The 23,849-nt window shown below is 45.2% G+C and overlaps 1 protein-coding gene across 5 annotated transcripts in view; it reads right to left on the reverse strand.

The window, feature by feature from the left end:
• Nucleotides 1-23,587, reverse strand: part of cep162 (centrosomal protein 162) — a 51,441-nt gene extending 27,854 nt beyond the window's left edge. Inside the window, exons 1-15 of one of the 5 annotated variants that reach the window (XM_064343203.1) lie at nucleotides 23,485-23,587; nucleotides 22,701-22,795; nucleotides 20,938-21,094; nucleotides 14,569-14,733; nucleotides 13,493-13,676; nucleotides 13,290-13,360; nucleotides 13,064-13,125; nucleotides 12,773-12,803; nucleotides 12,522-12,635; nucleotides 11,509-11,709; nucleotides 9,880-9,961; nucleotides 8,145-8,328; nucleotides 6,629-6,845; nucleotides 4,700-4,839; nucleotides 2,440-2,682 (exon numbers count right to left, since the gene is read on the reverse strand). In XM_064343203.1, coding sequence (XP_064199273.1) covers nucleotides 2,440-2,682; nucleotides 4,700-4,839; nucleotides 6,629-6,845; nucleotides 8,145-8,328; nucleotides 9,880-9,961; nucleotides 11,509-11,709; nucleotides 12,522-12,635; nucleotides 12,773-12,803; nucleotides 13,064-13,125; nucleotides 13,290-13,360; nucleotides 13,493-13,676; nucleotides 14,569-14,733; nucleotides 20,938-21,094; nucleotides 22,701-22,760 — 1,911 coding nt within the window. In that variant the 5' untranslated portion in view covers nucleotides 22,761-22,795; nucleotides 23,485-23,587. Of the gene's footprint in view, nucleotides 1-2,439; nucleotides 2,683-4,699; nucleotides 4,840-6,628; nucleotides 6,846-8,144; nucleotides 8,329-9,879; nucleotides 9,962-11,508; nucleotides 11,710-12,521; nucleotides 12,636-12,772; nucleotides 12,804-13,063; nucleotides 13,126-13,289; nucleotides 13,361-13,492; nucleotides 13,677-14,568; nucleotides 14,734-15,608; nucleotides 15,924-16,252; nucleotides 16,995-20,937; nucleotides 21,095-22,700; nucleotides 22,796-23,268 lie in introns of those variants that run through there. The other 4 variants (XM_064343173.1, XM_064343193.1, XM_064343184.1 and 1 more) reach the window with 4 other exon arrangements.
• Between the last annotated feature and the right edge of the window lie 262 nt (nucleotides 23,588-23,849).

The following is a 23,849-nucleotide window of genomic DNA, read 5'->3' on the forward strand; positions in this document are numbered from 1 at the left end:
CTGCAGACCCCCTGCTGGGCCCCACGCACCCCATTAAACACACAGGCCTGCCAGACACGACACGCTCCGATAAGCACCCAGAAGGACGTGCCTCACAGCCCCCTCGCCCCACACCCCCATTAAACAGAGCTCCATCATATCTACCCTCGATCCCACTGAGGCTTAATGTATGTGCTGCTTCTCCCAGCGCAAGCCTGAGGACATAAACCCAGCCTGCAGATACCGATGCTCCTAAAAGATGAGTGAAGACCACAGCCGAACAGGGGATGGCGGTGGAGGCTAATTAAAATCGAGCAATTACTTCTAAAAATAGGCCCATTAATCTGTGCCAAAGCTCGGCGCAATGATTTCCCTCCGGATAGCGCTGATATTTGCCTGAAAGGACCAGGGGTTCTTTGATTAAATAGTCCGAGTGGGCGTCCGAACGAGCGAGCGAGTGGGCGTCCGAACGAGCGAGCGAGCTAGCGGTGCACCGCGGTAGCCGGGGGGGGGGGGGGAAGGGGACGCGCGCTGCATTCGGATGAGCGCGTTAGCGCGAGGGAATCGTTAGCGGCGGTTCATCCGGCGGGTCCGGAGGTCGCCGGTCTATTAATACCCGCCCGCGCTCCCGCTCCTCGCTCTCGGGCTACGTCCGCATTCCCGCGGCGGGAAGACGGCAGAGACCTGCGGATGCTCAGTAAGTGGGAGAGCTTGTGCTGAGCACGGCTCTGCGGACAATGAGAGCTCCCCGCAAACCCTTAAACTGACCCTGTTAAATCGGATGATTTATTCATTCCAGTTTTCCTGCCGTGCCTTATTTGTTCACCACGCTCCAGGTCGTGCTGCCTGAGTGGAATCCACCAGCAGGGGCATCCGGAAGGGCCCGGAAGGACTGCTCAAATCGCAACACGTGGGAAGTGCTGTATCAAATAAAACTAATTCAGCCGCTCGACAGTGCTGACGGTCACACAGGGTTGTGTAGAACAGGCAGTTTGTGTTTCATCAGTCCCCCTCTCCCCTTTGACCGCGGTGCTGTTCACAGCAGAGTTCTCAAATTGAGCCGCCTGCAATCATCGCCGAGCCGGCAGCTTCCGTAGCCCAAAATAGTTTAAGAGCCGCGTTCGCTCTCTGAGGTTCTGTAATTGCTGCACTGCACTGACACCGCACCGTCAGGAGCAGACAGATGTTCTGTTAATCGCACGCTTGTGATTCGGGATCTGCACACCCTGTAATAACTGAATAATCAACTGAACAATCCCACACTGATGTGAAGGTCGCTCCCTGAACTAGCGTGCTGTTAAAAAAAATAAAAAAACAGCTAGCTAACTGGAATCCACAAACTCCAGTCTTGTCAGGCTTTCTGTGGGCTATCAAGGCCAGGTAGAGTCAGGCAGGAAGCGAGTGAGGTTTATTTTTAAACTGTATCATTGCAGGCTGCATTTGATGAGAGAGCGAGGAGCTAATTTGCTTCAGATAACGTTCGCCAAGTTTCTTAGCCAATGAAAAGCTTTAGCCACTTTGTTTATCTCTGCTTTGGTCTGTAACTGAACAATATAAATGTAAAGCTCCAACCTTAACCTCTATGACCAAATCGAGAACAGTGGCAAACTTTGAGCTTGAGTTGAGATGTAGGAAGGAAGAAAAAAAAATCCAACTTGAAGACTGGAACCACAAAAGCGTTCTGACTGCAAGGTTAGCGCGGCCCACCGAAGAAGAGGACATCCCTGAAGTGTTCAGAGCACTCGGCTCTTCAAATAAACAGCTGACATCTCGAGAAGTTTCACTGAGGGAAAATAAACAACTGCTCAATTGAGCTTTGCCTCTTCAGCAGACCGTACAAGTGCAGAGCTTAATGAATTCCAGCCCCGTTCAGATGAAAATGTCCATTAACTAATCTGCTCAGAACAGCACAACCTGTTATTAGCACAATAGAGTAATGAGGACATGGTGCAGCAAAACCATGACAACAGCCGCTGACACGGGCCTTCTGTGCCCGACTTTAATGAGAGATTATATTAAAAGCTCAGCTCGCCTCTGCATTGTCTTTCTGCCAGTGGACACTGTCTTTTCTGAGTGCGGTACATATGGAGTTGTTGTCTAATGCTCGCGTTCACAGCTAACCGAGACAAACTAAGACGACTGCTGTAAAGTTCTGGCACGCGTGGGTTCCCTTGGGGTCCTCCGCGGTGGTGCGTGGGCTGGGATGTGGGAGAGGAGGGTGGTGTTACATTACTGTTTTTACTTGATACGCATTTTCATTCTCTTTCATGTATCCTTTTTTCAAATTCACCACTTGTATTTTTCCCTATGCTCCAGGCTGTGTTAGAAACAAGCGGTCATAAAAAAAACTCAATTCAGTCAAGGTTTCCCCACAGAGGCACTTGGCCCCTGTGGTGCAGTGGGACAGAGTTCTGGCGGTGCCAAGTTTAATCTGAGGGAAGCGGGCTCGGGAAAGCTCACCTTGCTCTGCAGGATGTAGTTCTCCTGCTTGAGGGCGATGACCTCTTTGCCGTGCGCCAGCTGAAGTTCTTCCTCACGGGCACGAAGCTCCGCCTCCTTGCGCTCCAGCTGCAGTTCCATCAGGGCCACCGGGTGGCGCTCCGAGCTCCGGCACTCCTGCACGTCCTCGCTGCGCCGTGTCGGAGCGACCTCGCTCTCCCGCTGGGGGCTGCCCGGGGTCCTGACCCCCCCCGCCTCATCCTTCTGCAGAGAAACGGGGCCGCTCTAAATATACTGACAACTTACGCGTCCGCTCAACCGACGCTTCTCTTTTCACTGAAACTAAAATAAAACGCAATCAAGAGAAAATGAGCATCAGGGATTGTGTGATCGTGTTTAGCAAATTTAGACAACAATGCCTTTTTATGGTAATCAGGATGAATTAAAACTACAGCTGGGCCGGTTTTAGAACACTGGAACACTTTAGAATGTTCTGGCTGATAACTGCCTCTGTTATAGCTTTTTAAGATGCTGTTGACACATCCATGTTTCACTTTGTGACCTTTCCAATGAATCCTTGCTTGGCTGTATGCCTGCGTTACAGCCCCTATAGTGATACACTGAGGGTTGAAACACTGGTCACATGTCACAAGTCACATGGTCAGAATATCTACAGCACCTCTACATTTACCAATTCTTGACGCAACGCTACTTGACATTCATTTATTTTCTTAATGTAAGTATTACTGATTAGCATTGCATAGACTCTGGCATGATATCGAGTAATAAAATAAAACTTGAGCAGTGCCTTCAGGCATTGTGGACTGATATTCCCCTCTCTAGCCGGAGGGAAAGCGGATCAAAGGAGCCGTCTGAACTCAGCTTTTTACAGACTCGTCCACTGAGAGCGGCTTTGGGAGCGACATTGACGAAGAGTCAAGCAGGAGACAGCTACGCGTCAACAAAATGTGGATGACTGTGTGTGTGTGTAATTATTTGGTCAATCTAGACTATTACCTTAATGGGGCTGAGCCCGCACACTGTGCGTATTGGAAGGGAACTTATCCCAAAATGACGGCCAATGTGCTGAGATGTGCCAACAAAATATCTTTGTTTGTTCAAATCATAAGTGCAAAAACACAGAAGTGCTCAGGAAACCATCTAATAATCCAGACTGCAAATGATCTGATGTGAGGGGTGTGCAGGGGAGGGGTGAACAATGATCAAAACTTCTGATGTGCAACTGTGCGTGCGTCAGGTTCCCAGTGGATTGCAAAAAAACGTTTCACTGTTGAAGGATCCTACACCAAACACAGCCCGCGTTCAATGCGCGATGAATGATCGACATTACGCCACGATTACGATACAGATGAGCGACACTGATCTACGTGGTGCCGTGATACTCCCCCCCGGCACACTCCCCTCCTTACTGGATTAGATCAAACCATCTCTGATGACTCACGCTTGTGATCTCACAAATTAAAAGCAGCGATGAATGCCTGACTGCCCTGCACATCCTTTATCCGCAGCTGGGTTCCAAGCAATTAAACTTCCTTCACGGACGTGTGGCAAGTCAGCTAGCAGCTGCTTTTTTAAAATGCAAAACAATTCTGCCCGGCAACCAAGAATGCACCAAGGCAAGCCAGGGCACCCGGAGTTCAGACACACACAGGCTCACTCCATAACTTTCTCCTCATAGCATGTTATTGCTACCCATTCTGCACCGCTGCCTCTATGTACTACTTTTAGTCGAACGTGGCAAAATAGGCACTGCTGTCCTCCCTGACTGTTTGCAGACTGTTTGTTCATAATTCCTCCGGCCCCATTTCACCCTCTCAGAGTGTTTGAAAGCACTTTGGTGGACGTGTTATTTTGTCTTGCCGCTTCTGTAGAGAGACCTGGGGACCCCATCCCGCCGTCCTCTCTTTAATGTCTGGCGCTAAAAAGAAAAAAAGCAGCAGTCCATTGATCCTCCGGTGCAATTTAGCCTTTATTTCCCCAGAACCTGCGGTGGGTGGGGGCCCGCAGGCAGGCCCGCAGGCTGGAGTGGAGACACACGCGGCCGTACGAAAACGCGTCACCAAGCCGGCAGGGCGTCACACCCTTCCGGACGCACCTGAATTACCCTTCACAGCGCACAGAGACTGCCTGAGCCCGTATAAACCGCATGCTAAATCTGAAACGATATGAAAATACCCTACCCTTTTAATCCTAAAGCCGGCGGGCACGAGAAAAGTGAAATCAATCCACACGTACAGGGGCGAGGTGCGGGCCGTCCAACCTTTCTCTCCGAGTGACGTCGAAGCTCGCCGTTGTCCTGGCAACCGCTCCTTTCCATCTGATGCTGGAGGTAGTCGGCGAAAGACTGCACGGACGCGATGAGCTCACTGCTTACCTTCATCCCAGCATTAGACTGGGCACCTGCATGAATTAAAGCAATACATCATAGGAGCTTAACACAAACTGCATGGCTATTAAATAATGTCTGGGCTAGAGTCTGAAGCGATTACTTTTCATGCTATAGAAAACTAATATTAACCGACTGTAGCCACCGTGAATACCAACGCTTGCATACTGCTCGAGACTTACCAGGATCAGCTCACACGACACAGTAGTGTTTTAGGGTTATTAATTGTAAAATTGGAACCTTCAACCATGATCTGATGCACCCACCCTGATGACTGTACACTGACTGACTTAAACTGACCTGTTTAGCTCCAGTGGTGCTTAAAGGATTTCAAGAAATTCATGAAACATCAGACAAGTTTGCCCATCACTTAACTTGGGATGCTACAATTTCTATTTCACACTAGGGAACTCTCACATTCAGTTATGAAATCGTTTGACTCAGAAACCTGTGGAAGTGTGGGCTGGTTCACAGGTTCCCCGGCCCAGCTCCAGCACCCGGACCGTGTCAGCGGAAAGGCTCTAATAGAGGAACTAGCAGGGCAAGCTCTAATAGAGGAGCTAGCACATATCATAGGACTGGCCTGTCGCTACCTGGTGTGTCACTAGGACCCCCTCTGCGTCAGTATTCAGGAGATTTACTTCTCTGTGTGACTCATCAGATGAGTTTACTTCTCTGTGTCAGTGATCAGGTGAGATATCTGCTTCTCTGTGTCAGTGATCAGGTGAGATATCTGCTTCTCTGAGTCAGTGATCAGGTGAGTTATTGGATTCTCTGCATTAGTGATCAGGTGAGTTATTGGATTCTCTGCATTAGTGATCAGGTGAGTTATTGGATTCTCTGCATTAGTGATCAGGTGAGTTATTGGATTCTCTGCATTAGTGATCAGGTGAGTTATTGGATTCTCTGCATTAGTGATCAGGTGAGTTATTGGATTCTCTGCATTAGTGATCAGGTGAGTTATTGGATTCTCTGCATAGTGATCCCGTGCTAGTTATTGATTCTCTGCTTAGTATTTAGGAGTATTTGATTCTCTGCTGTATGATCAGTGAGTTTATTCTCTGTTAGTGATCAGGTGAGTTTTCTGGGTTCTCTGTTAGTGATCAGGTGAGTATTGTTCTCTGATAGTGATCAGGTGAGTTATTGGATTCTCTGCATTAGTGATCAGGTGAGTTATTGGATTCTCTGCATTAGTGATCAGGTGAGTTATTGGATTCTCTGCATTAGTGATCAGGTGAGTTATTGGATTCTCTGCATTAGTGATCAGGTGAGTTATTGGATTCTCTGCATTAGTGATCAGGTGAGTTATTGGATTCTCTGCATTAGTGATCAGGTGAGTTATTGGATTCTCTGCATAGTGATCAGGTGAGTTATTGGATTCTCTGCATTAGTGATCAGGTGAGTTATTGGATTCTCTGCATTAGTGATCAGGTGAGTTATTGGATTCTCTGCATTAGTGATCAGGTGAGTTATTGGATTCTCTGCATTAGTGATCAGGTGAGTTATTGGATTCTCTGCATTAGTGATCAGGTGAGTTATTGGATTCTCTGCATTAGTGATCAGGTGAGTTATTGGATTCTCTGCATTAGTGATCAGGTGAGTTATTGGATTCTCTGCATTAGTGATCAGGTGAGTTATTGGATTCTCTGCATTAGTGATCAGGTGAGTTATTGGATTCTCTGCATTAGTGATCAGGTGAGTTATTGGATTCTCTGCATTAGTGATCAGGTGAGTTATTGGATTCTCTGCATTAGTGATCAGGTGAGTTATTTGATTCTCTGCATTAGTGATCAGGTGAGTTACCTGCTCCGTCCTGCTTCAGAGGCCCTGGTTTCAGACTCTTCTTTGGACCCTGGGTCAGAGGCTTCCTCTGAGGGAGAGGGAAGGGCTTTGCGGTCGGACCAGTTCTGCTGGGCCCGGAGGTCTTTGTTGCCGTGGGAGACGGCCTGTCTGATGCTCTCTTGTTCTTTGCACTCTTCCTCCAGGAGGAGGGGGAGGAAACCGGAGACCACACAGCAGACTGGGGGAACAGCAGACTTCAATGTAATCTTCATCATCATATCATCATCATCACCACCATCATCATAACCAACATCATAAATAAAAACCCTAGGTTAACCTAATCCCTTTACACACTGTATACTGGGAACACATGGCTAAGTCTTAACCCGGGGTTAATGATTTACACTGCATCTTGTTAGCCCAGGGTTAAATGTCTGTTGGTACACAATGTTTACATTCCAGAATTGATTTGCAGTTCCTGATGATGCATTATTGTCTTTAACTTGATTGTGTTCTCTCTCACACTTCTTTAGTTCTTCCCTCAGCTGAGCGGGAACCTTGTATATCCTGCCTTTGACAGCTTTGCAGACATCTGGTGAAAAACCTATTTATTGCTACAGGTGTCATCAAGTTTACTTTGAACAGATTTCTCCACCTACAAACAAATAAATAAATGTATCTCCTCCTGAGAACAGTTAGTTTGTTTGGTTACTAGTTTAAACGTTTTTATATTTATTTATTATTACTTAGATAATGTTAACTGCTTACATTTGTCTCATTTTTAACCAAAACGAATACACCAGAAATGCATGGTGAAGCATTGTGTTTGGAGTACAGAAATATCACAACATGCTCATCGTTTATTCAAACCTCCATTCACACTGGCAACAGTCAGCTCCTGTTTACAGGGATAGCCCAGAAAATGTGGGGAAAACCCTGCTTGAGCAGGGCTAGCTAACCCTAGGTTAAAGTTAGGGTCCGCCCACTATATAACTTGCCAGTGTGAAACGTCCGTTAACTCAGGGTTAAAACTGTTTTAAAAAGCGTTTAGCCCAGAGTTAAGTGCAGAGTGAAAACCCCTAGAGAACGCTCATATGCCTGAGATGGCTTTCTGCTGTTAGCTGTAATCTCTCTGCTCCTCTATGCGCTACAGTCCACAGCTCAGATGACAGAAAGAAAAGATGTGGGAGATGCAGAGCCCACACAGTTAATCTAACTCCTTTATTTGTCTCTTTTCTATATTCCCACAGGTGCTGAGTCACCCACCCACCCACCCCCTTCCCCCCACTGCTTCTGCCTTTTTCTGTTTTTAACAAATTCTGCAGAATGCAGACCTTTCATGGTTCATGCTGCTAATAAAAAATATATTTTACTGCGACATAACTTTTTTGGTGAAACTAGTCATATCACAAACACAATGCAGAACAGTGCTCAAAAACAGTATTAAGATTTCCGTGTGTACCGTGTCTTACAGATGTAATGTACCTTTCAGCGCCTCTCTCTCTACTCTGTCCCTCTCTCAGGACCCCCCCCTCACCTTCTGCTTTCTGTCTTTACTGGGAGGAGGAGAGGAGGCGCGCGGGGAGTCCTCCTCATACTGCATCAGGCGCTCCGCCTCCTCCTGGACCCTCCTGTGCCCCTCGTCCGGGGCGTCTGTGGGTGCGGAGCCGCGTGTCTCCCCAACGGAGGTTTGGCTGTCCTTCTGAGACCCTGCATGATAACTTAATGTGTGGGGGAAAATATAAGAATGGTAAATGGTAAATGGACTGCATTTATATAGCGCTTTTATCCAAAGCGCTTTACAATTGATGCCTCTCATTCGCCAGAGCAGTTAGGGGTTAGGCGTCTTGCTCAAGGACACTTCGACATGCCCAGGGCGGGGTTTGAACCGACAACCCTCCGACTGCTAGACAATCGGTCTTACCTCCTGAGCTATGTCGCCAGCCCGAAATAAATAGAAATAAAGAAATAAATAAAAATGGCAAAAAAAGAACAGACATAACACTGACAAGGTAATTTAGAACACTTTACCTCAACTCAGCTTTTCAGCAATTCAGCTGTTTTTCCCGTTTGAAATTACTTTTATTTCCTAGTGTTTTTCAGTTGCCTGCTGTTAGTTATGCAATTATAATGGGCTTATGGAACATTTGCTTTTGTCTCATTTATATCCTCCACCCCTGAACTTGCAGCAATTTGGATTTGAAATCATTTACTGCTGCCATTTTCTGCCTGGGGAGAAACGTTGAGATTTGACGGCGGATTTAAAGAGAATTAAAATGATAGAGGTCGGGGAGTGCAGACGGTAAACATGAAACTAAGAGTTCACTCATTTTAAGTTTGTGAGTTCCTGAGTTTGTTTGTTTGTAAGTGTGTGTGTGCGTGGGGGAAGCAGAACATCTCAAATAAATGGATTTCTCAGTCCATTTCATAAGTGTTCTGAGAAAGACACTAGGTACTAGTATTTTTTGAAACACTCCATACTAATTAAGGACACTCTGTACACTCAGTGCACTAAGGATACATTGATGTTCCTTGGTATGGCACTCAATTAGATCCACAGTAATGGATTGTGAGTAGAGGTCTGCATCAGACTGGAAATGAGGCCCGAGCCCAGCCATGCCTGACATCTTTACGGCCCGACTCCAAACAGCCCGACAAGCCGTTGCTAAATTTCAGACCCGAACCAGAGAGAGCCCGATCAAAACACCGACAAGAGAACAGCACCCTACAGCACAACAGAAAATAATGCAGTGCTTCACACAGGACAGCTGCTTGCGGTCAGGGAACGAGGCGGAGCGGACACCTGTTAACGATTGACCTTCTGTAAATGTGACACAATAAGTTAGTCACTGTTCGTATTGATCAGAGCAGGCTAGCCAAGCAGTTTTAGTGCTGTTTTACCTTCTGATAAATGTGACGTTACTAAGTTCATCGCTTCTGTGCTGTCAAATATGGCTGTTTTTTCTGGGGTGTTTTTATTTTTTGCTATTTCAGCATAACGTTGACACTACAAAAACGGGAAGCTCTGCTCAGTCGTTATCAGCGGGCAGAAGTGTTGCTATGCTACTATTTGTAAACTACTGGGTCAGCAGCAGGCCTGCACTCGATTTGACCCGGTATCACAGAAACAGAAATAGGCCTGATGCACAGCCCAGTCCCAGCACACCTCGGCCCTGTCGGGTTAAGAGCAGGCCTCTAATTGCGGTTAACAGCCCTGCGCTGACAAACGGATGATCTGTCTGAGTGGGGTTCACTGTGGGATTGGCGCTCACCTCACAGGCTGGAGAGAGAAACCGCGTGTGCTGTCTGACTCCAGCCCCATTCTCTGCATCAGCTCCTCGGCTGTAGGCAGATCTAGAACACACACAGGCGCACACACACACACGCACACATGCGCACACGCACACACGCACGCACACACACATGCATGCACATGCACACACGCACACATACACACACCCGCAAGCATACACACACATGCATGCACATACACACACACACACACACACACACACACACACATGCATGCACACACACATGCACATCATGCAACATTACATAAATACAGAGTGAATGCTGGGAATACCTTCCTTATATAATCAGTCCCAAACCTTTCTTTCAATCAACCACGTTTTAATTCTTTATTTGATACTGCAGCACCTGGCCCAATTTAAAAAAATGTCTTTAGCAGTGTTTCCCATTCATTAACTAAACCGTGGTGACCTGCCACAATATAATTTGTACCGCCAGTTTCAGAATGAAGCCAAAATATTTCTTTCCTCTTAATGAACATGAAAGATTGCCATGAGTTTTTTACACCGTTGCCACAGCAAAGCACTTCTCACTAGCAGCCAGTCAGCTCCCCCAGAAAGCCTCCCCTTGCTGTACGTGCACACGAGATGAGAGTGGGCCTCCGGCACTGACTGTAGTCTCTTCAGAACCCTCGAGTCCTGCACCTGAAGCTATTCCACGGAACAGAACTCATTCTGAGCAGACATACGTTTGAGGTAATTATCCATTCTCTAGCTACATCGACGTGAATGTGGTTACAATGGTTTACAACATAATTTCCAAGATCAAGTTAGCAAAGCTATCTGTACCTGACTGTGAAGCCTAACGTTACGCCAATTATGTGAGGGAGGGACACTGTAGATATTCACACTGCGACATGAATAATTAGCGGATGGTCAGGTTTGATAGAGTAGCCTATTCTCTGAGGTAACTCTCGCTACATTTACATCGAAATTAACAAAGTGGTTGCAATGGTCTGTCTAGTAACACAAACTAACATAAGCTACACACTTATTCTGTACTAGTAGGCTACATTATTTCCAGCATAAATATGGCAAAGCCATATCCTGACTGTGATATTTAACATTATGTTAACTATCAAACCTGTTGAATGTCAATGAAGTTTGAGTACTGCTCTAAGCTGAATGCACCCCCCTACAATTTCCTTAGGGTAGCACTGCTTAGACCTTATAACTACTAGACTGCTACATCTAAAGATCCATGGAAATGACATGCCAATTCATCCATGCTCATTAGTACTAGCATATTAAATAGACACTGAACGACAGCCTGTAGAAGATTTATATTAAAGACACAGAAAGTATTACAGGGGTAGGGCTCAACAGCTCAGTCATTTTAGGGTGCCCGGAGATATACTGTAAGTGTGAAAATTCTGAAAATCTTAAACAATTATCTCATGTAATGTTCCAATGTAAGAAGAAACCACCAAAACTCACACCTCACAAATCACAATCCCCCTCACTCTCCTGTGTCAGAAATTCAGCTCCCCTGATTGGTCAAGCAGGTGAGACGGCACCTTCTGATTGGCAAACAGCAGCCATAATTAAAGTCCCATGAGGCTGGCCCAGGCCCTCTGGATGCTGGCTCACCTGACCCCGTTGTCATGGTGTTTTTTGCCATCCCTGGCGGGTGCTCCGGGGACGGGGTGCGCCGGTTTGGGATCCTCGCGCTCCCGGCCGGCGATAGGCCCCGCCCGTGCCCCTCCACCTCGTCCACGGAGCCGCTGATCTCACGGTAGGCCTCCTGCAGGGCTTCCATCTCACTGACACCGCTCTGCCCATACGACTGAGCTGAGAGAGAGAGAGAGAATAAGATAATTACCCAGCACAATTACAACAGTGATTCAGGCACAGGGGACTTTAAAGCATTGGATTTTATACCACGCACTACAGAATTCACTACAGGATTGCTTTTCTGACCCACAGGTCAAGAGTGCGGTGCTCTATCCACTACTCTACATAATAGCAAAGCTCCCGGGGAAAACCCACACTGTTTAGGGAGAGATAAGCATTGCCTCTACGGCTCAGTACAGAAAAGGTTCTCGCTTCAGTTCCACACACATGCACCCGTGACCTTGTGGGGGGGGGAAAAAAAAAACACCCACTTACACGTGAAGATCGTTCTATTTTATTTTAACAGGATGAGTGCTCTGCTGACAAAGTTGATGCTGATTTCACATTATTGCATATCGAGTGGAAGGTCAACTGAAGGCCCACACAGTTCCGAGAAAAAGCGCTTTCCCCCTTCCTGATTTCCTCTATTATTGCATCTGTCAAAGTGAATGGTTGCAGATCTCTAGGCAAAACCTTCTTCAAAATGAAATTATATATATATAGTGTTTTGTATTTTCCTTTGCCTAATATTATATATAGTCAAAAGATCTAAAACCATTCAGCGTAACAAATACGCAATAACAGGAAATCCGAAAGGAGGCACTGCATGCGTGTAAGTGACTTTTCCCGGGGTATTTTGGCCTGGCCAGCTCTGAGCGCGCAGGGTATGGGCGGAGGACGACCGAGCGCTTAAGGCCTGAATCATTAAGAGGCAAAGAGACTCTGATGGGCCGGATGGGACAAGCTGAGAGGGACAGAGGGGCTCTCACCTGCTCCTGCTGCCTCAGTCTCCACAGGCCCCGCCCAGTCCTCCCTCCCTGCCTCCTCATTCGCCTCCGGCTGCTGAGCTCCGCCCATCGAGTCCAGGGAATCATGGAGGGACACTGAACACACAAACACAGGCACAGGCACGGAGACACACACAGCAGCCGCAGCAGTGAGAGGAGGTTCTGCGGTCCTGTGCACACACCACACACAGAGGTGGTTTTATACTGAAACATGAATACGGGAAACAGCTCACCTTTAGCTAGCATGGAAGGTATATTGTGTTCCTGAAACACAGAAACAGAAGGGGAAGATATAAGCAGCCAGGAAATACCTCCCTCACTGTCATATTCTAATCAGTAAAAAATTAGTAATCACAGACCCGAAAGAAGAAAGACACCTCTTCTACAGTTTGTCAAGCTACCAGAGGAGGATCTAACCATGTTCTATTAGATTTCCTTCTATTCGACACACTTGAATAATACTGTATGTTTATTTAAAAAGAAAAGAGGCCAGATTATTTCACAGATACCAAAAAGAACCTCACCTCATCCTGGGCCTCTTTCGGGCTCACTTCATCCTCAAAATCCTCGCTGTAATTCGGAGAAGCTACAACAAAGCAGAAGCAGAACGCAATCGTTTAGATAACAGGGGACCCAACACCGGTGGTGTTGACAGCTTAAATGTCATACTGAGGAGTGGCAGGTAGGGGGAGGTGAAGAGACAGACACTGTGTAGTAAGAGAGGGGAAAGTGCAGATGTGGCTTGCTAACCTGGAGAGCTTCTGGAGTCCCGCACCCTTTCTGCTCTATGCTCCTCTTCACTCCTGACATCGTCTGCCTTCCTGAAAAACAACCACCTGTGTTAAACTCTGAGACGCAATACAACATGCCACAGCATGCATAATAAGATTTTAAAAGCCAGGGAGGGAGACAGAGACAGACGGACAGCCGGTCAGACGGACGGCGGGTGGCACCTCAAGGTGTGAGCGGGAGTAGACAGCGCAGAGTCCAGCTCCCTGTTCAGTCTGGAGTAGTCGATGGTGGAGGAGGCTCCTCTCTCCAGGGCAGAGAAGAACCGGGCCTTCTCCTCCTCCTCGTCCAGAGTGTCCAGACCCTTTCCAAAGCCGTCCACTCCCGGCCCCGATGCCATAATGGACTCTGAGTCCAGAGACAAGGAAGGAAAGAGAAAGGGAAAAAGAGATAGATTTTATCTCTTGGATTACATACACTATATGACCAAAGCTATCTGGACACCACTTGGTCTGAGGCTGTTTTTCATGGTTTGGGGTAGGCTCCTTAGTTCCAGCGAAGGCAAGTCTTTATGCTACAGTATACAATCGTATTGTAGACAATTCTGTGCTTTCCCAATAGTTGGGGGAGGCCCTTTCCTGTTTCAGTATGACAATGTCCCCGGGGCACACAGCGAGGTCCACACAGAAATGGTTTTGTTGAGAACGGTGTTTCAGAACTTGACTGGCCTGCATACAGCACCTCATGCAGCACCTTTGGGATGAATTGGAAAGCCAACTGCAAGCCAGGCCTAAACGCCCAATCAGTGCCCGACCTCACTAATGCTCTTCTGGCTGAAAGAAAGCAAATCCCTGCAGCAATGCTCCAACATCTAGTATAAAGCCTTCCCAGAACAGTGGAAGTTGTTATAGCAACAACCAGCAAAGTGGTGTTGAATGCCAGGTGTCCACATACTTTTGGCTATTTGTGTACCTTTCAAGTGCTAGAATATGTATCCATTTCCCCCCCAAAATATTAGTTTTCTTACTTGTTCTTATATTTAAGCATATTTCTGGTACTTCTGTGTTAAAACCTTCATCATTTGAAACTTAACTGAAGAGAATGCAATTTCGTACATCATTAAAAACAAAAGCAACCCTGCAAGACAAGCGGTGCTTAGGTTATATTTAGGGACAAGCGGGACTGCTTTTAATCTACAAACAAATCTCTGTCATTAGAGGAAACGGGTCATGACATCCTTTTATGATATCAGAGATGAACCTCAGCCCTTCCAAGAGTGATGGTGACAATGATGTCTCACCCTCTGGCTCTAGACTGTCCCTGCTGAAGAGGACTTGCTCTGCTGCTCCCTCTTCCAGTTCTTCCTCTCTCTGGTGCATGGCTGGTAGCTGCTCCTCATCCTCCTCCTGAATGGGTTGAGATTTTCTCAGAGATTTCCGGAAAGTCTTCCCAGAAGCCAGCAGCCCTGAAAAGCAATGAGGAAAAGAGGTCATGGTAGCAGTGGAGCAGTGGACTGAGCAGCAGCGTGGAGCAGTATTCAGGGCAGTAGTGTAGAGAGGACATTGTCACATCCTGAAAGCAAGGCTGAAAAAACAAACAGCTCAGGAAACAAATTTTCTGAAAATGGCCTTTCTGAAAATGGCCTTACGTAAAAGAAAGGGAGGTAGCCATTATTTAGTTAACGACTGATTACACCACGTGACTCTGCCTTTTGTGGGCTAGCTCTCTATTAGTATGTGATGGAAGTAAAGTGCTATTAATGAGTGTCACAATGGCCTCAACAATCAGCCACTACAGGAAGACATCATTCCTCAACAAAACAGTCACAATAACAAGGTAGGCTTACTTGGAAATTGAACACTCGAATAAACAAATAACAAACTTGTCAAAGTGAGTTCGTGAAGAAAAAGACAGGAAAAGACCAACTAGTAAATGCTCTATTTCCACATAAAAAACAGAACCAGTGGGGCGATATAGCTCAGGAGGTAAGACCGATTGTCTGGCAGTCGGAGGGTTGCCGGTTCAAACCCCGCCCTGGGCATGTCGAAGTGTCCTTGAGCAAGACACCTAACCCCTAACCTCTAACTGCTCTGGCGAATGAGAGGCATCAATTGTAAAGCGCTTTGGATAAAAGCGCTATATAAATGCAGTCCATTTACCATTTACCATAAACCAAGGAATGTCCTATTAATGATGACAAAACAGAACGTTCTGTATGGATGTGACAGAACAGAACGACCTCTCTCCAAAGGGTTCAACTCCACAGGGTCCACTTCTAGTTATACTAGGAGCATGGGAAGGGTATCTGAGTCTGCTACAGAGCAATATAAGCGTTGTTACCATCCCCGTTTCCCTGTGAATCACTAATGCTGGTCTTCTCCGGTGTATTATGGGAATCCTGATCTGGACTCAGCTGCCCAGATGCATCATGAGAGTCTTCTTGTTTTGGACTGATCTGTCCACGTACACCGCAAGGCTCTTCTTGCTCAGGACTCCCTTGCCTAAGGGCATCGTGTGCAGCCTGTTTGTCAGCGTCTTCCTGTCTTCTCTGCCCCGGCGCATCATCGGAGGCCCGTTTGGCCTTGTGGAGATTTTCCAGCTGGCTGAACTTGTCCAGAGCTCTACTGCGTGGTTTGGGAGTTGGCTCGACAGGGGCTGTGGCGTACAGAAGAGGAGGTCCAGACACGGAGGGTGCAGGAAGGGGCCAGGAAATCAAGATCAGATACAGAGGACGACCAAAAAAAGGTGAAAAAGACACACCGGCAGCAATGGACGCACTACAGGCACTACATCTCTACATACGACGGCAAAAAGGGTCGTGTCGCCAAACACAACAGCGAAACACATTATTTGGGTGAGCTAAGCCAATCCCATGAGCCTCTACAGGGGGTGGGACACAACGGGAATGGCAGCACGCAGTGGAGGCTGGCGGACGGCTGCAGAGGGCTCTGCTGGTTGGGGGTTCTGAGGGCTTCAGGCCGTACCCTGGGGTGGGCTGCCTCCGGGCCTGCTGCTATCCTCCTGCCCCACGGGGTCGCTTGGAAATGCCCCCTCCTTGGGCTTCCTCACCTTTATGAACTTGCGCCTCCCCGTTCTTTCTGCCAAGAGGAGAAAGAGGGTGGGGCGGGGCAGGGCCGGGTGGGGTGGGGCACCAGCACGCAGAAACAGCAGCATACGGACAGGGAAATGTGAGTTGAAGGTCAACAGATAGACAAACAGGAAATGAGAGGGAATGTGGAAATGAAAAAGAGTTTCATCAAAGTTTCTGCTCGCGCTTGGAGCACCTGTAGGATTTTAGAGGAGATAGTGAAATACGGATTTGAGGAACAGGAAATCAACTGAACAGCTTTAGTTCCCTGCAGAGCAGGTGCTCTCGATCTCCTGCTACATAACGGCATGAGGTTTTCATTTGCTACATTAACCAGGGAAAACCAAATACCTAATCTGACATAAACCCTTCCTTCTCCATTTGAAAATAGTGCCAACCTGCCCTGAAAATAGTTCAGTCTCCATGGAGCTCTGAATCTCCTGAAGAGCTCCATCAGGCTTAAGTGCTCTACACATGACCACAGGCCACGTCTCTCTGGAGGAAACTAGTCACCAAAATACAAACATAAAGATGACAATCTACAACCCTAAAGAGGACTATAGACCAAAGGACAACTATACAGATCTCACTACTTACAGTTTCGATATTGAGGGAATGCCAACCTACTAGAGTGTACACACACACACACACACACACACACACAAATGGGATGCGGAAACACATAGCCTAATCCATCACAACCCAAAAAAACAAAGCCTGTAGTTAGCTAGATTATACAGCAGACTGCATTACTTAATTTGGTTCAGCACAAAATGTAAAATTCACTTTGGCATGGAACATGTTCTATGGAACGCCAAACAATGCCCAATTCGCCCTCTCCAATAATCAATGAATCTCTGAGTCTTCCTCTGTTTGGGACCGTGGTCGGTCATGTCCCTTCACGGAGAAACTCTCGCTGAGTGCCCACCTCACTCACACTGACGTCACATTTCCAAAAAAACAACAACAACCTGTAGTTAAGATGGACCAGTGTGAAAAGCAATCATTTATTGGTCAATAGTGCTGTTCCGCCCTGGTTCAATCAGCTTCCCAGTAGCATTGCAGTGGACATCGCTGGTCAGTGAGCAGGGCACAGTGCCAGAGCTAGCACTCTAAACTTTATCTTTAAAAATAAAAATAAACATTCTTAACATGTCATAGTCTGTTCCTGAGAAACTGTAGGTAGGTAACAGGAAGTCAGTAGCCAACTAGTCACTTGTGCATATTAGCCTAGCACAAACTGCGCTGTGCTGCAACATAAAATTAATCCCATTCAGTTTGTAAGAAAGCAGCTAGGCTGCTCATTTGCATAGAACACAATCTTGTGGTTCTTCTTCAATCATACATTCCTTTAGTAAATGAAGACCATGCTTATTTAATTCTCAGAGCTCACAAACTTCACACCAAGGTGAAGTCCTGGACTCTGTCCTGTGACTGCTTCCTTTCTTGAGAAACAAGATCAGGTCAAAACCTAGTATATGGCTGGATCTAACAGACTTCATCCGGCCGACCAATGGTGTAACTTCATAACTCGGCCGACCAATGGTGTAACTTCATCAGTCAGTCACTCAGATCACTGTCACAGACATTCGCGTTTGTAGGGCTGGCCCCGCTGTTGAGGTCCAGCCAAATATTATTGAATCCTGAATGGCTGCTGACACACAGTGATAAAAAAGCAGCCTTTGAGGGAGTTGGAGAACAGCTCGCTTCATTAAATCCACTCAGCCATAAGGCAGGCTTTTGCTCCCCGGTCTCCTCAAACACACGCAAACCAAATCCCAGGGAAAGGCCTCGACACTGCTTCAAATGTACTTTATCACCTGAGCAAATTCATGAGAACACAACAATACGGCTCATACATTTAAGCAATTCTTAAGTCGGTGTTGCCTTGCGACAGTTGAGGACTGCACTCAGTTGGGTACAGACAGAAACACGACTTTGCTCTTCTCGGTAGTCGTGGCTTGGCTTCTTTGACCTACTGCACCCACATATTGCAAACAGACACACTCTCTGGTCAGTCAGAGACTACATCCCCACTGTTACCACTGCTAATCGCTTCAGGAAATGAGAGATAATGGAACCTGTGAAACATACCAGTGTTGCTACAGTGCATGAGCTAAAAGCACTGATACCTACTAATATCACCCACTGCTTTTTTTTTTTTTGTTTTGCTTTTTTTGTGCCGTGTGGCAGATTACCCAGAGGAAACAAAATGGCTTCCCTCCACCCCCACATCCCTCCAGCAGCTGCCACCTGTGAGAGGCTCATTAATGCGGTTCTGGTTGGCGGCGCGAAGCTAATGCGTTCCAGTGCGCGGTCACCGCCGAGCTCACATCCCCCAGCGAGGTTCATTTCATCAATCCACACAAAAATTCTTTGTCCAAAAATGTAATCGCCCCACAAAACTTTCCTGTACGAACAGCGGTTGTTTACCGTAGTCTGTTACACTAATATTTTCACTCCCACTTGACGTTAGCACTAAAATTTTTACATTTTTACATATTGCAAAAATCCAGAGCGGAATCTACGTCCTCCACTCTCCCCCTTATAAAAGAGCACAAATCATGGAAAAACACCGGGCATGCATAATAATGCTGCCACCAGCAATAAAAACTCTTAGTTATTGGCCCGACTCTAAGATTATACCTGATAAACTCTCAGAAATAAATGTGCAGTGGAGGCACATTTTTGTTCTTTGCGGAAATTTGCCAAGTGTACCCAGAACGTACAATAACGTTCCATTTGGATACTAATAAATTCCTTTTACAAGCACAAAGGTACAAATTAATTAATAAATATATGCACTGCTTACATATATTTATTAAATGAATGTACTGCTGGCTAGCAGTGCAACTGTCAGTGTCTATAGAGGACCACCCCAGTGATGCACATTTTGTTTAATACCTTTTTTTCTGAGTGCATCACGATGCAATACACATGCTCTATATAATCTCTGCACTTGATGCAGTACTGATGCGGTAAATTAAGTGAAAATGTCATGCTCAAGTAGTAGCTTAATCATAGTCATAAGACCCTCTTATTATTTGTTTTAAATTGATTATTTATACCAGCCAAACTCACATGCAAAGCAGTACTGAAAATCAGAAGCTCTCTAGACTGATGAATGAATGATGAATTAGGGTACCATTCAAGAGCAAATTCAGTTACTTATTGAAGACGGAGACCAGGCATTTGGGTGAAGTTACTGACTCCTGATTTGGACCACGGATGTGAAGCATGTCATTAAACTGCTCCAAGGAAACAGGAAATTTCCCCCAGAATATCCTGCACAGAGAGACTCATATTCTGAGCCAAGCAATCAAACACTGCTGGTTCCTTCCTGTGCTTTATGAACCCCTGAACCCACACAAACCTTTCTTCTGCTGGCTCCCAGTATGACTCCAGTAAAGGAACGTGATGGCACTCTGCTTCCTCAATCAACATCGTGGACTGAATGGATAATACTGCGAACATTTCTTTATACAGAAACCCACGCCCCCTCCCCTTCCCCCTCCCCCCCACAAAATTCCGGATGGAAATTCCATTAAGCGAACATGTTTTTATAACAGGTTAATTAATTACTGCTCAAACCTTAATAATAAACATGCGGAACCATTTTATTTGGTTAAATGCATTTTAATTAGCCTGGTAAAATGTATTCACAACGGCATTCAAATTAAAAACTATGGAGCGCATTTGCTTCCATTACTAAAACAATAATAACACGGCTGAAATAATGTGTGAAGTGGACATATGCTTATTTACTACTGTAATTTTTTCTTACTATACTTTCACCAGCCTTTTCATGCCAGACAGTACTCTCCCTTCAGTTGAATGACTCCCAGCTGTACAAGCTGCAGGACAGCCCACAAAATAATTAGAAATCTTTGAACCCTTAATAGCCCCCACTGGACCGAAAAGTGTCTCATCCATCGCATGTAAAACAGGACGACACTGGCATCAGCCATTACAGACAGAAAAATGGGTCTTATCAGCCCCATAATTCCAATCTCGAGCACTACCTAAATACATCACAGAAAAATACTTAAATAGCATTGCTTCTTCTCTTTATAGACATCTGGAGGAACTGAATCCATAGATTACATCTGCAGGTTATTGATTACATGATTCCGGCACACTGTACATTTTCATCTGGGCCTCAGGAGACATACAGTTCATCTTTTGATATATAGCGCCATCTAGTGTAGCATCTCCTGAACTACACATTACTGAAGACGGGGCAAATCCTGAAGCGGAATCATGAAAGCAAATGATGCTAAATTAATGCATTCAACAAAGTCACAAGGAATTTTAGGATGTGTTAGGACTAATCTTCAGCAAACAGAAAAGTGGTCATTTAAAAAAACTTTGAAAACACTAAAAAAACTTTTTCTTGCTAACAAGACACAACAAGTTGTGCTCAATTAAGTTCAGTCACAACATGTAAGTCACAATCAGCACTCAAATCTTTTAAAATATTTGGGATAGAAGCACATTCAAGCCAACTCTGGGACGGCTATCCCACGTGCCATTGCGAGGCGAAGCAGAAAGCTTTCGGGCCTTCAGGAAGCCCATTCCTACCTCCCGCGGTGGAGTCGGCGCTGTCCTCATCGTCCTGCCACCAGGGGCGTGAGACTGTCTTCTTTTCTGCTGGGGCTTGCCTGGTCTTCCCCAAGCTGTCCAGCACGCTGGATCCTTTAGTACTGCCACCCAGGTCCACGGATTCATCAGAGACAGACTGCGGAGAAGACGGTGAAGCATCACAGATGTGGACGTGCGTGGAGCATCATCTCAAGGCTGCCTAACACGAACACCCGATGACTGATAAGCATTTTAGTGAGGTAGGGTGAGGAGGGGCTTAGGGTTGAAACCTTTAATACAATACAATGCAGGGAGGTAACCATGCAGCGGCTATTTAACCGAAGCACACACAAGCATATTTGTACCATTACTTCATTACATAAGGGATATATCACAAAATTGCCAGGAGTGACCCTTGTAAACCAGGCAAGGATTACTTATCTGAGCATTTAAAAGAGTGATTTATGCGTTAAACATGCATAATGAAACAGCATGATCTTGGTATGTCGCCGACTCTTTCATGGACCCGTTTCAGAACCCCTGCTGTAATATTAGCCTATGCTATTTCAGATGGTAGGACTGTGGCAATGTCATGAAACCACTGAAAAAAAGAAAATAAGAAGCATGTAATGTGTTTCACATGCATTAATGGACACTGTCTTTATTATCCATGTATAAAGCAGTGAGAATTGACCCATCTCAAGTGATTAAACCAGTAATAACAATAAAATGCGAGTATGAATGTAACCAGTATGACATCAAAACTCAAATATATGCTAATGATGCAGTCATCTATACACATGCTAAGACTAGACAACAGACTGCATATAAATAAGCATCAGCCACAGCAAGAATCTCATAGAATCCTGCCTCACTTTAAATTTGAGTAAGATTGCATCTATTTGCTTCTCAATCAAGAAAAAGAAAGTAGATCAGCCAGTTGCAGTTGTTAATGGTGAAAACATTCAGGTTGTATCATATCTTAAATATCTCAGAGTTGCTACTGATTCACACGACTTTCAAAAAACGAGTGAAAGAAGTCATCAGTATAGTAAAACCTCAGATTTATTAGAAATCAACTGTCAATAGATGTTACTAAGTTATATATGCATTCTTTAACGCTATTTTATTACAAGCTGGTCCCAAACAGGAAAAACCACTCTCAGACCGCTACAAACTTTATATCAGCAAAATTAGAAAGTTTTAGACAAAAAACCACCAAATATCATTGTTGTAATATAATAAATAAATACATAACTTTGTGCAGCATGCACATACCTGCGGGATGTATAACACATGACTTAAGTTTGCAGTGTTCACATATGCCTAGGCAAACTAGCACATCCACTATAGGCGATGGTGTACTGTATAACATCATAGATCAACTGAATTTGGTCAATCAATATTTACAATCAAAGCAACAAATATTTGGAATGCAACACCTAACAGCATAAGAAAATGGATCAGTTTTAAAAGTTATAAATCACAACTGAAATCAAACCGATCATGTGATCATTAATCAGCTATGAAACTGTTATGGAGAATATGGTGTGTTTTTCTTTTTTTTCCCCTTCTTAACTAAAATGGTAATAGGTTTGTATGTCTTTTAACACTGACATTCTATAAACATCATCTTTTACTGATACCTCCCTAGGCACAACAGACGAAATCTAGCTTAATAGCTAATTCAGGGACACTGTCAAATAAATAAATAAAATACATTTTTGTATATTGGTTACAATGCTGTGACGTTAGTTACCCACCTCCTTCAAAAACTGCTCAAACTGTTCATCCAATTCCTCTTTAGTAAGTCGGCGGGACATGATTCATACTATGAATATAGTCTTCACGGTGTGCACTGCAGGAAATATACACACATATCTGATTTAGTAACTTTAGGCAGGTTGTGATGGGGCGTCTTAAGACAAGTCGATATCTAAGCTCTGTAGTTACCAACGGGATTAAACGTCAAGTTAGCAATTGCACTAACCTAGCTAGTCAGTTGCTAAGTTACACCATATTGCTACGTACATAGCTACATCAATACGGCTATGTTAACAATGTCACAGACGAAGACTACATAAATGCCACCGACTAGCTAATTCAACGTATCCAACATAAGTACTTCACTACCACGATTCATACGGGTTTATGGGTAAAGTAGTTGGTTTGCATCCCTTCTTTGGATAGGTTGCCAGATAGCAAGTTAGCGCTAGCTATTTGATGTAGCAGCTACTTAGGCAAATTAGCAGGCTAATACAATTCGTCAAGTTTCATCTATAGTAAAATGATATACAGCCGTCAAACTAGCTAGCAACTGAAATCGCTTACACGCCCAGTTACTGTGCGTCTGGGCTAGCGGACGTGAGTATGTGTTATCCTAGCAACCTAGCTGGTTTATCCAGTCAAATAGAGCTAGTCTTAAGAGTTTTCACCAATGCAACGGGCTGGCAAACTAACTGCTAAAGTTATACTTTACAAAGATTTACCTTACTTTCTAACCAATTTAATACTAAAGTTACTTTTCAAAAGTGCATATGAGCGCACATAGTTTAAACAAATAATAGCCTAAAAACCCAGCCATGATATTTCATAGCGTCGCGTCCTTCCCGCGATGTCGACCGGTTCCCTGTCTCTAAGCGGATTGGCTAGCTTTGACGTCATACAGAATCCGAGTTTCATGAACTTCCGGGTTTTCTTACGATAACTAGATGGGAAAAAAACATATCAATAAAAATTTTTTTTTAAATTGTTTTCAACTAAAATGCCACGTTACTCACGCGTACAAAGCACTGCCATTAAAAGTACTGATATCAAAATGAGTCCACGTTACCACAAACGATATTGACTATCTGAGCTCGCATTCTACCTAGTACACATTCTGACTAGTATTATGTAGTACACACTGCATA

The sequence above is a fragment of the Anguilla rostrata genome, chromosome 1 (genome assembly GCF_018555375.3).
Source record: "Anguilla rostrata isolate EN2019 chromosome 1, ASM1855537v3, whole genome shotgun sequence".
NCBI classification, from domain to species: Eukaryota; Metazoa; Chordata; class Actinopteri; order Anguilliformes; family Anguillidae; genus Anguilla; species Anguilla rostrata.